General features: G+C 55.1%; 3 protein-coding genes across 3 annotated transcripts in view; 2 read left to right on the forward strand and 1 right to left on the reverse strand.

Annotated features, from left to right (window-relative positions):
• Positions 1–523: 523 nt before the first annotated feature.
• On the forward strand, positions 524–1,996 carry VDBG_00807 (conserved hypothetical protein; the record flags this gene model as incomplete). Its single annotated transcript, XM_003009079.1, has 1 exon — positions 524–1,996. The coding sequence occupies one exon, from the start codon at positions 524–526 to the stop codon at positions 1,994–1,996; it is 1,473 nt and encodes a 490-aa protein (XP_003009125.1).
• Positions 1,997–3,000: 1,004 nt separating this feature from the next.
• VDBG_00808 (chitin synthase) lies at positions 3,001–8,477 on the reverse strand (the record flags this gene model as incomplete). Its single annotated transcript, XM_003009080.1, has 3 exons — positions 3,001–4,384; positions 4,441–8,136; positions 8,197–8,477. 3 exons carry the CDS (start codon positions 8,475–8,477, stop codon positions 3,001–3,003), a joined length of 5,361 nt encoding a protein of 1,786 aa, XP_003009126.1.
• A 2,893-nt stretch (positions 8,478–11,370) lies between these two features.
• The window catches only part of VDBG_00809 (chitin synthase), a gene marked incomplete at both ends in the record, with an annotated part of 6,605 nt that continues 5,977 nt past the window's right edge, over positions 11,371–11,998 (forward strand). Inside the window, 2 exons of the mRNA XM_003009081.1 lie at positions 11,371–11,396; positions 11,533–11,932. Coding sequence (XP_003009127.1) covers positions 11,371–11,396; positions 11,533–11,932 — 426 coding nt within the window. The remainder of the gene's footprint in view (positions 11,397–11,532; positions 11,933–11,998) is intronic.

Raw genomic sequence — 11,998 nt, forward strand, 5'->3', positions numbered from 1 at the left:
TTTTTTTTTTCCAAAAAAAACCAAAAAAACCCCCCTGGGGGGGGGGGGTATGTTTTTTTTCAGCCCCCCCTCCCCCCCCCCCCGGGGGGAAAAAAATAAGATTGACAGTTTGCCCGCTCGAGCAAAAAATCCCTCCCCCCCCGCCGGATTAAGAACCACGCGTTAACCCCTGCCCGCAGATTTAAATTGTACGTTTTTTTATATTTATAAAAACCCCCCGAGGGCGTTTCACAGTCGTCCACGATGTTCTAGTTGCCTGTACCAGCGTGTATCGGCGAGGCGAGAAGAGCGAGAGTATGTGCACATTCCCAACTATCACGCCCCTGCTCTTGCATTGCTGACCGGAACCCCACTAGGACGCGCCATTGAAGCGCCTCAGATCCGACGGCTTTTCTCGAGCTCTCCTCGTGATCCTCGATATCACATGCTAGAGCACCTATCCCCCAAATTCCGGACGCAGCCGACTGAACGGGAACCCAGAGCCGCTCTCATCGTGAACCGATTTACTAGGACACTGACAGTCATGTTTGCGACAAATGCCGTGTCTACCATTCTTGGTGTACGTCCTGATCAGATCAAAGACAAGAGTTTCTATGAATGTATTCAGGAAAACTGTCTTCCCGATGCCATACGATGCCTCGAGAGCGCCAAGGCAAACGACTCGATTGCCTACTTGCGCTTCTGGTACCGGGACCCCCGTCGAGAAGAAGACTTCGACGAAGAGGATGATGATGAGGAGGAAGATGAACGTCGAAGCATCAATTCCAGCGACTCGGAGGGAGGAGGAGCTCGGTTGTACACCCATATGGACATCGATATCGAGCCCTCTAGCCCGAAGATCAAGATGGAGCACGAGGACTCCCAACAGTCCATGTCTAGCATCAGTTCCGCCTCCAACGCAGTTGCCATGGAGTCTGGTTCCAGTAGCGGCGCCTACCAGACCCCTCCCAGCGCCGGTTCGCGCACAGGACCAAGCCGTCCCAGTCCTGAGTCTGGCCCTACACCTCGTGCCCGTCGAAGACGCACACCCAATGCTCCACTGGAACTTGAGGCCGTCGTTTCATGCACGTCGGATGGGCTTGTCGTTGTTCTTCGCCGTGCTCGGCCTCCCATTCCAGCCTCACACCCGCCACTGGTCCCACCTCATAGCTTTGAGAATGGTCTTTTCGCCGCTCCATGGGGCCAACAGCCCATTCGACCAGAGTATCCGCCTGGAGCCCAATACAACTTCCAGCCGCCATACACTTCACAGCAGCCGCCTCTTTACGACGATGCTGCCAAGGCCGTCGGCGGCCCGCCTCTGGAACAGCTTATGAGTTCGATCCGAGACGTTGCTGTCTTTGCCTGGGCTCTCATCGGTATCAACGGCAACCTTGCGACCTACACTAGAGGCTTACCTCGAGGCGAGGCTCAACCCGTGGACGGAATCCCCATCTGGGACCCAAATGCCGGCAACGAAGTATCCTACCTAGGGCCCGAAAACCAAGCAGTGCAGCGTTGGGCTGATTATGAAAAGGGCAAAAGCAGCACTCTGGGCCATGGGCCATATGCGAACAATGGACAGAATCGGTGGCCTCCTGAGAACCAGCAGCGACAGCACGAGTTGTCGACGGCGAATGGCACCATGGGCGGGAACTATACCTTTGCAAGCCACTCACAGCAACGGTGGATGAATCTTGAGCACGGCGTAGCTAATGGCGCTCGGCCAGGGCACGATGATAATGGGCATGCGCCGCCCACGGGAGGGGAACACCAGCAGAACCACACGCAAGTTGATGATACTCAGTCATATCGACAGCACCACCACACTGCACCTGGCTTCCCGCCGGAATTTGGGCACAATCAGCAGCCTCATCAGCAATATCTCCAGTGGGGCAATGGCGAGCAGAACCCACCCCCGCCATCGTACCATAGTAACGACGGCTATGGTCCGGCATCGACACAGGCTGGGCCTACCAATCCTCCAAGCAATGGGCAACGCTTCTATTGGCACTGAAATAAATGCCATGGTAGAGAGCTCTGTTGGCGAGTTGATCGGATGAAAATTCCGATTCGCTTACCAACTGGTCTTTCAAGTTGTTCAGGTAAAGGTGGGGATGAGGCCTGGGAAAAAATACGTGAAGCTTGAGGCACGTGTTCAGGTCATTGTGATTTAGTTTGGTTCGAAGCAAAAGTCGTCAGAAGATACCCCTGAGCGACCAAGTCGGGCCTAATGAGAGGTTTGCCGGCTGAGCTCTGGCGGGTGTTTGGTGCGAAAGCAAGCATTGGATTGTTTCTGCATCTCCACAATGAAGTAAACTACGTCATTCTTGAACCCCTTCTGCCTCTTGCCTCCTGCCTAGTGCAGAGTGTGTGGTGATGAGCTGTGTACTTCCAAAAGAGAAGCGTGGCTGGGGCACCGAGTTATGCTTCATATTGATGAATGGGTCGCACAGGAAAGGAATGACCACCGTCCCTAGCCAGAGTCATGCGTGTCCCGCCATTTGGATGAAGTACAGCCCTCGATCATCGCACACGTAGCTGACATGATGTTACGTAATCAAACGACTCGGCGTTCTCCGGCCGGTTACCTACATCTCATCATGGCAGGCAAGGTATTCAATGGATGCAGTTCAATTCAGGCTATTATTGCGAAACCGATCAAACGGTCACCAGGGAAACCCTCGCAGTCAGAGGTCCAAAACAACTATTTCCGTACACTATACGACCAGGTGATAAGAAAGACGCGTTCAACAAAATCAAGAGACAGGAAGAATAAAAAAAAAGAGTCCGCGCATGTGGTAGCAGGAGCAGACTTCGCTCGAACGCCGAATTCTTCCCAGTGCCGTCCCCATCCCCTTTTATCCCGTTCTCCATGGTCGTGGAGGTTCCCATCAACGTGACCCGCGAGGGAGTTGCGGCCGTGGCGATGTAATTATATATCTTTTATCAGGTTGACCCCGGACAATAAAACACCGGGACATCAAAAAGAGCGAGCCCGATGGAGTGCAGAGGTGGTGTTTACATGTTGGCCAGCTCGTGGTCGATCTGGCGATCCATGAAAGTGCGCCTCTCACCAACGAGCTCGGACTGCAGTCGTTGCTCCACCAGGGCGCGCACCTGCTTCTTGGTCACCGTGTCGAGATCGACCTCCATGAGGACGCTGCGGATGGCTTCGACGATCATGCCATCGTCAGGCCCGGCAAGACCACGCTGGAAATCAAAGGTGGACGACGAAGCCTCCGCAGCGCGGTTACCGCCGGCGAAGCCAAGGGCAGTAGAAGAGCGGTTGCCGCCCATCAGAGACGGGTTGCTGGCGTGACCGTGGAGGTTGCCCATGGAACGGGCAGGATAATCGGCGTACGGGGACTGGGTTCGCTGGATGTCATGGGCGCCCATGGAGGCCATGGACTGACGATGAGCCAGATGGGGATCAGCAAAGGGTCCAGCGCCAGTCATGGTCGAATGCCGGGTCATGTGGCCGGGGCTGGGCGTGCCAAAGAGCGCAGGTGACTGAGGGGGCATGTAGGGGTTTTGGCGGTTTTGCATGCCCGTAATGACAGATCCCTGGCGGACAGACGAGTAGACAGACTTAATTTCGTCCATCTCGTACTGGTCCTGGTATTCACCTTCGTACTTCTCAGGGTATCCGCCGCGACGACCAGGTAGCTGGTTGGCCTGGGCATAATCATCCCAACGCTGCAGAGGAACGCTGCGGGGATCATAGCCCTCATCGTCGACGGCCACGATCTGCTTGTTGCCCTTCTCTCCAATGACGATACGCGTGTTTCCCCACGAGAAGTTGTCCTGGTTCCAGAAAGAATAGATCGGCAGAATAAAGGAGTAGATGGGGAAAGCCAAGATATAGATCACCATCCAACCAATGTGTTGCCACTGACGCTTGAGGATGAAAACCAAAGCCTGGAGACCGTACACGGCTGCCAGCATGATGATGGAGATCAAGGGGAACTGGCCAGTGCCGCTAGCGACGAGGTAGATGAGGTAGCCGAGATAGACACACGTGGCGGGGAGGATGATGGTTCCGAAGAGATCAATGAAGACGACGAAACGCATGCTGAAGCAGCAGAAACCACACATCTCCTTGAGCTGCATCAGCTCGAACAGGTTGTGCATCGTTGAGTTAATCCAGCGACGACGCTGGGACAAGAGAACGCTCCATGACTCCGGTGCCGCGGTCTGGCAGTATGCGTCGGGGATGAACTTGTAGGACATGAACGGGAAATGCTTGGTCATCAGGGTCGTCAGGTAACGATCCTCACCAAGGGCTAGCAGGTTCTTCTTATGCAATGTGTCGACATCGCATACGCTGTACTCCTGAATGACGCCGTCAGAGATGATGAGAGGCTTGCCCTTATCAGCGGTACGCAGGCGATACATGGTGAAACTAGAGACTGTTAGCGAAGAGTAAATACGGCGAGACGGGGGGAGAAAGGGACGTACCATCCAGGCAAACAGGTCACACTGCCGAACAACGATTCGAAAGCCTTGGCCAGGTGGTGGGAAATGAAGTACTCATAGACCTGGATCATAGTCCACCAGGTCTTTTCATCGTTTTGCAGAGCTGTTTCGCCACAGATACCAGCAATCTTGCCATCGTTAGCACAGGCGGCAACAAGACGATTCAGCGAGTCCTCGCGGACAGAGGTATCGGCGTCGACCATAAAGAGGTATTCGTATAGCTCGGGGTCTACACCGATGATGTTGTTGATCTGATGAAACATTTCGAGTTCAAGCGGGTTCATTGGAGAGCGGTGGTGGACGCGGTTGAGGAAGCTCATGAGGAGAATCTGGGAGTCTCGCTTGCCACGGTTGCCAGGCTTCGTCTTACTTTGCTCGGATTCCTTGCCAACCTTGACGACAACAAGATAGGGAACGACATTGCCTTCGAATTCGTAGAGACCCGAGTAAACCTTGCCGTAATTGAGCTGCTCGCTTCCAGTCCCGACGGACTTGAAGGCCAGGGCGGGAGGGTCGATCTTGGGGTCGACACCCAAGATATCCAAAACAATCTTAGGCGTCGGGCGGTCGTTGCCTTGACCAACAATGACACCGTCGCAGATGACGCAGATGAGCTTTCTCTTGTTGTCGTACTGAAGAGCAGTGAGAGAGTCAAGAGCCTTTCGAAGGGACTCTTCACCCTCAGTGTAGGCGGGCACCTGGCAAATGACGAACTTATCTTGCGGCGAGGGGCGCCTCTTGGAACCGAACTGCAGTGCAGATACAAACTTGAGTAGAATGACTGCGCACAACATGATGCTGAAAGCCAGCAACAGCCAGTTGTTGACAGTACACTTGGGCGTCTCTCTGAAGTCTGTAATGCCCTTATAGAACGTGTTGCGGATGCAGTTCATGCTGTTCTGGACGCTCTGGTTCTCAGTGGCGTTACCGGCGGCCCGTTCCAAGACGTCGTTCCATTGATCGGTGACATCGGCGCCAGGATTTTGCTTGATCACGTTGATAAGCTTCTCGTTCAAGAAAGTGGAGCCACCCAGATTCTTCTGACGCTTTTGCGTGTGGAAGTAGTTGGTCAAGTCGTAAATCTTGTCGTCGTAAATGACCCATTGGCGTCCGTCGTTCTCGCCCTGCTTACGGACTGTCCCCTTGGACCAAACTAGATCGCCGTGGAAGTATTCCTTGATTCTGGGTTCAAAACGTTTGCTGTACCAATCTGCGGCTCGAAGCTTGGTGACAGGGTTGGACTGATAGTAGCCAGATGTGTGAGCAGCAATCTGGAATTCCAAGGTATTGTTGAGATCCAGGCGGAAAGAGTCCTCGATATCAAGGCCAGGGCAAGTCAGGGGCAGAGGAGCAACGAAATAGTCGTCGAGATTCATGCCAGCGAGTGGAAGCATGTTTTCCCGTGTGGTCTCGATATCTTGATCGGAGTGTTGCTGTTTCCAAAATTTGGAGATATCATAAACTTTGCCGTGAATGCTGACCCAGAAGTCGCTTTGTCCTTGATGGGTATCGACTTCTTTCTGAGAGTATGCCTTGTCGAAGTTGGGACACAGAAGACGGCCGAACGCAACGATCCAGAAGACAATTAGAGCGTTCAAGAACAAGATGAAGAAACAGAGGACAAGCTTCTCACGCCAGGCCATGCGAACGTCAGGCCGCTTCATGCGTCCGACGTAGCGAAGCAATGGGGAAGGAATCCACCAGGTGAAAGCCCAGACGATGAAGACCCAGACTCTACGCTTCATCGGCAGAGACTTTGTCTCGATTTGCTTGCCATCGGCGAGTTCAGGGTCGAGAGGACCAATAAATTCACCGTCCTCGTTGTAGTAGACTGCGCCTTTGTGGGTGTCGCCTTTGTGCCCAAGGCCATAGTCACCAACGGCGACGTTGCGCATGCCCGTCATGCCCGTCATACGCGTCGGTGCGATCGAAGGTGCTGCCACAGGGTTCTGGTTGAACGTCGCTTGAGACATGTTGCCGTGGCTAAAATTGCGCTGATGGTTGACGACACCGTTGCTCCCGCTGTGATCATCAAGAATGACTTGGCCTGGGAAGTAGCCGCTGCCATTGTTTGAATAACCAGACTCGAGGTGGTTGACAGCCATCATGTTGCCAACGCCAGGGAGGTTGTTCAACGGTTTGAGGTCGAGCATGCTTTCAGCCTCCCACCAGGCAGACTCACGCATCCAGACACGCTCTTTGCCGACAATGACCTCGCCATTGCTCCAGCCACGCTCCAGGAGCCACGTCTCAATACCATCCCGCCCGTCTTTGCATCCTAGCGCCGAGTACCGCTGAACAAACTCTTCGATGTCGAAGTCAGCGGTGAAATCAAGGTTCTTGTTGCGCCTGTTGGCCCACTCGGGGAGGCGCCAGGCCCGCAGCTGGCGAGAAACGGTACCAGCCGACCAAGCAGATGTGACAGAAGGCAGAGCAGCCAAGCTGGCTGGGGAGTCATCGGTGGGGTGGAGAGAGAGGTGGTACCACACACGGCTTGAGGCAAGCAGGGCTGGCAAATCGAGGCGACTGTGGGTGCCCAGGTTAATGCCTTCACCGGCGACCGGGAACAACAGTTGTTTGATGAATCCGTCATCATCAGCGGATAGACCAATCTTCTCGAGAATCTCTTCCCTCTTCTCCAGCTCATGTTGCCTTTCCCTGCTGGCTGGAGTCGAGCTGATGCCCAGGTCAGGAGCTACCTCGGCAACGGCATTTTGCATTTCACGGAGCACGGAGCTGCCAGTGGCGGGCACTTCGATGCCATCAGCAATCATCTCCGAGTTGATGCCCATGGAATCATCAAAGACGCCACGCAAAGCCAAAGCCTTGCCGAGCGTTGGGCTGGGGATCTCAATGACACTGATGCAGACTGTGTCTTCACCCTCCTCGTTACTTGTGGGTGTTCGCACCCCACGTCCGTCGAGAGACTCAGCGCCATCCTTGATGCGGGTCATTTGGGCGGCGATGGCAGCGTTGGCCTTCGTGATGACCCAATCGACGAGGGCTTCATAGAGTCCACCAATAAATGTCGAACGGTCTTCGGTCGTGCATTGTTTCATAAGCACCTCGGGTTCCATTCCAAGGAGACCGCTGACGTCTTCGCAAACATCTTCCAGAACGTCCTCATCGACGTTGTAATCAAGCGTGTTACCGAGCTTGAGGAGGCCAGCAAGCGTTGAGATGAAGCTTCGGTGCGAGGCACCCTTGATGCCAATATCCTTGAGGGCGGTCCTGAAGTCTTCGGCGGCAGCAGCATCATCGGCGGTCGGGAGATATGAGGGCGGGTCGTAGGTACCCGAGCGAGCCAGCAGGGCATACTGCGAGGCAGGCTTGAGGCCTAGGAACTCCCGCTCAGCGGGAGTTGAGGCAGATGTCAGGAGGTAATAGAATACGTCGAAAGCCCTGTAGCCGGCCTCAGAAGGAATGTTCATCAAGCCCTTCGTGGTATCGATACCACCCTGCGACAACGCGATGCTGGCAGCGGTGAGATTGCCAGCTAGGTTGATGGTCAGGGTAACGCCGAGGGCGGCTTGCCGAGGCGTCGAAGGGTTGTAAGGTGTGGAGCATCGCAGAAAAGGCTGAATGGCATCCAAAGCTTTGTAGAGCGACGAAGGCGTGGACATGGGCAGAGAGGAAAGGAAAGGAGCCAGGACGGACGGTGTGGACTCGTGAAGGGAGCTATGTTTCATCTCGTCAGCGCGTCGTTCTGTCTGTTGGATCAACTTCGGTAGGACTTACCCCAAGACAATGCAGCCGTCCTCAGCACGTCGCCTGGCATGCTCCCAGGCACTGGCACCTAGTGAGGCATCGACGGTGCCTCCGATGGAGCCATTGGGACCGGTCTGCGAGGCAGTGAGCCAGGTGTTGACCACGGTGCTGGTGCCAGCGTCGAGCCTGTAGGGCTGGGCGGAGAGGTAGATATTATGAATGGCATTGAGGAGAGTTGTGGTAGACACCTGAGTCGATTGCTGGCCGGTGCCTCTGTTGCCACCTGGTGCTTCCGAGGCCAGAGAGTACATTGACATTCTGGGGTTCGTCATCTTGACGGTCGGGGGGCTCGCGAAGTCTTGCCCTGTGCAGGGACTTCAAGGGCGATGGCGGATAGGATCAGGTGGTGTTGCCTGCGTATGGAACCGGACGTCAAAAGGGGATGGCGTGGGCTCGGCGCCCTCGTTGGAAGACCCAGGAAAGTGTGGGCGGTTTATTATGATCTTTGATGTCGAATTCGAATGGAGTATTAGAAGAGTAGCGAGTGAGATTTCGTCAAGCGCTGGCTGGATGGCCGGATCGAAAGTCTGATTTGGGTCGCTTGGGCAACGCGTGGGCGTGGCTGTCGTGGTTCCCAAGAAGAGACAAGCTGATGCTGGACAAGAACAGAACAGACAATGAGAGGGATCGAAACAACCACCAAAGCGAGTGAGATGGTTGTCGAGTAAAGGGTTGGGAGGGGAGAAACTGAAAGGAAGAAGCCAATGTCGAGCAGCTTTGCCTCAGACACAACGAGAGGTGGCAGTGGAGAGCAGAGGGAGGATTGGGATTTGCCGGGCAGAAAGGACTCTGGGTCTCGTAATGACTGGGGCCTGAGAGGGTTCGATCACCACATTGCCCACGACAGACAAGAAAGCGAGGACAGGGGGCTCCGGGGCCAATGGACGGGCTGCGGTGCACGACAGACGACAGACGCGCAGTTCTCGGAGACGTGCGACAGAAAGCATGATTTCACGGACCCCTGACCCAGGGGCTTCCCATCTGTCCACATAGGCTAGGCTGTAAGAGGCTTTTTGGTGGGCACTCAAGGTTCCATCCGCAGACGAGCCGGTCTCCGCGCTGATCCAGAATGAACGAATGGATGGTGGACTCTGCTCCCACTGTGCGATGCTTTTCTTGGAGAGACCAGCGTGAATACGAGGCGGCGAACTGCAACCTGCAGCTGCAGCGCTGTGTTGGATCAGGCAGCCAGAGGTAGGCCTGGCGGCGAGGTCGGCAAAGCGTTAGCTGTTGAACATCGGGACGGTTCTCTGCCCTCCACTTTTTGGTGACGACAGTCGTGCTATTCTTGTCAATGGGTGTACTGGATGCCTTTTCTATTCTCCTCGCTTGCGGCGCGGTCAGCAATGGCTGAACGAGATCTCGCTGCTGATCGGGAACAACGACTTTTTGTGCTTGATCGTCTGACTGCGGTCCCGGCACCCCCCCCCCCCCGGGTGGCTGTCAGTCCAGGTCGAAATCCGAGTGCATCTCCTGTAACACATAGTGGCGTCTCTTGTTGGACTGCCATCCAGTCCCTCGTTCTCACCGCAGATCATCAACTGGCGAGCCCGGTTCGTATCGGCCGAGGGAGGGGCGGGGTGTGTGATGTGCATTCACTACCACTTGCAGTACCGTTTTCCAGCCAGCCTTTCTGGCCCTCAGCACTTGCATGAAGCTCCATCGTTTTCTTGTTCGTGACGGACAGGAACCTGAACCGAGAAAAGATGCGGAGGCTATGCTGGAAGGCTGGGTCAGGCCGGGTCTGTGTGTGTGTGTGTGTGTGTGTGTGTCTGTCTCTCTGGGTCAGGCTCCACAGCTGGGAGCTGGATCGGTAAGAGGAAAATCCTGCACCGTCTGTAGTGAAGTGGAATGGTGGGGGTGGACTGGAGTTCCAGTCGAAGTGGGTGCTGGGGCGGGCCAGCAAAATGCTTTTTTTAGGTACCTTACCTAGGCAAACGACCACACAAGGTTCGGCGTCTACTGTTCTCTGTTCGCTCAGTGTCGCATTTTTAGCGGCCGATGCCCTGGGTCCACAGAGCCCACAAGTGCCCGGAGATCTTGGAACAGGTCGCACCGCCCGACCCTAGGCACCTACCTAGGGTACCTTATTTACAACACCCGAAGCCCTTCAGGGGCCTGGAGTGAGTACCTAGAGTACCACCTACCTAGGAGTGACCCCCCCCCCCTTTTTTTTTTCGTCACAGAGGCAGAGTGCCTGGCATCCAGGACAGACGGGCTGCTTCAAACTCGGTGCGAGCACAGCAGCTCCTATCAGCATTGGTTAGAGCCGCACATCAGTCCTGCATTCCCCTTGCCGATCATGGGAATGCTCTAATTGAATTCATGTGTTCAGTGTCTGAACCTGCCGTGTTTACCTAGGTACCTACCTACCTTACCATGCCTTACCTAGGTGCCTGCCTTGCCCAGGTCAGCCAGGTACGACAAGATCCTCTTGGGAAAGGAATTCCCAGTTGCGGGGGGGTCTCAGCGCCTCCATTCTGAATGCTTCCCCCAAGATGGCGTGTTGCTTGCTGCCGCCGCCGGCACCATTCATCCAATCAAAGACTAAGCCGCTCAATCACCTGCTGATCGATCGCTCGCCTCGACGGTGCTAGGTGAATCAACAACAACAACATCCCGGCACAGCCCCAAGGGTCAACAAGAGACGGGACAATACCAAACGCGTCACAGTGACCATAAATCCCATCCCCGTCTGTGCCGGTTGCAATGGGCATGTCGCTGGTCCAGTTGCATGTGCGTGGAACATCGCTTGCTCACACCGTCTCTCCCTGCCTAGGTACTGCTCAACTTAATCATCTTGTTGATGGTTCGGCTGCCCCTGGTCACCACTTTGCGATCCTCCTGCTGGCCCGAAACTTTGGCTCTCGTTACATTGAAGGGCGGCTCCATCACCGATTACCTCTTCCCGATGTAGGACCAAAATATTCAAGGGAAAGCCTGGGTTGGCGATTGCCATCTCCGCCCCCGTTTAATAGCTCCCGGACCAATCAAATGATCTCGACTGCATCTTGACACCCCAGCAGGTCTTGCCCTTTATTGTCCCGACGGGAGCGTGCAGAGACAGATCAACACCACATAAACTCAAAGAAAGCCAGCGACTCTACTAGACCTGCAATATTGCTAGCCTGATCAACAAAAACAATGTTCAATGTCTACGATTCGCCATTGTGAGATGCCAGATACATGCGTGGCTGGACGCTGGACACTGACAGCATGCTTTCCAGTGGCAAGTCATGGCAAGGCTCAGGTTCATTTTGCGGGTCGTTCAATAACCGTGAAAAGCATACTGTGCTGTGAATCAAGCTTTCGCATCGAGACCCAGGCGGAGAGTGACATTTTGGCCAAGTGCCGACCAGGATACCCTGTCACACAGCGTCTCGACTCGGGCTCGCCATGCTTGGTGTCCTCCACTTCTCGTCAGGTCAAGCTGGAACTGTACAGTGCGCCTCTCTCTCCTGATCTCTCATGCAGCACGTACCCACCAGCGACAACGGGGGCACGTCGTGTTGCGGTGCTGAACCCACGAGTGGGTGCTGCCAACCCGACCCTGCCACCCACACAAACTTCGTATGATGACCCTTCGGTCAAGTTGGCTTCTCCCGCCCAACGTATTCCTTCCAACAGCACACCCACCCACACACCCCCCTATTCTGGCCGTGACCCAACGCCCCGAAGAAAACAAATCCCTTCTCCTGAAGCCACGGTCCGTCTGGCTGACTGATGCTCCTGATCGTCCCAGAGAGAGCAGAGCCTGGAAACGTCCTCCGTC

The sequence above is a fragment of the Verticillium alfalfae genome, genomic scaffold (genome assembly GCF_000150825.1).
Source record: "Verticillium alfalfae VaMs.102 supercont1.1 genomic scaffold, whole genome shotgun sequence".
Classification (NCBI taxonomy): domain Eukaryota; kingdom Fungi; phylum Ascomycota; class Sordariomycetes; order Glomerellales; family Plectosphaerellaceae; genus Verticillium; species Verticillium alfalfae.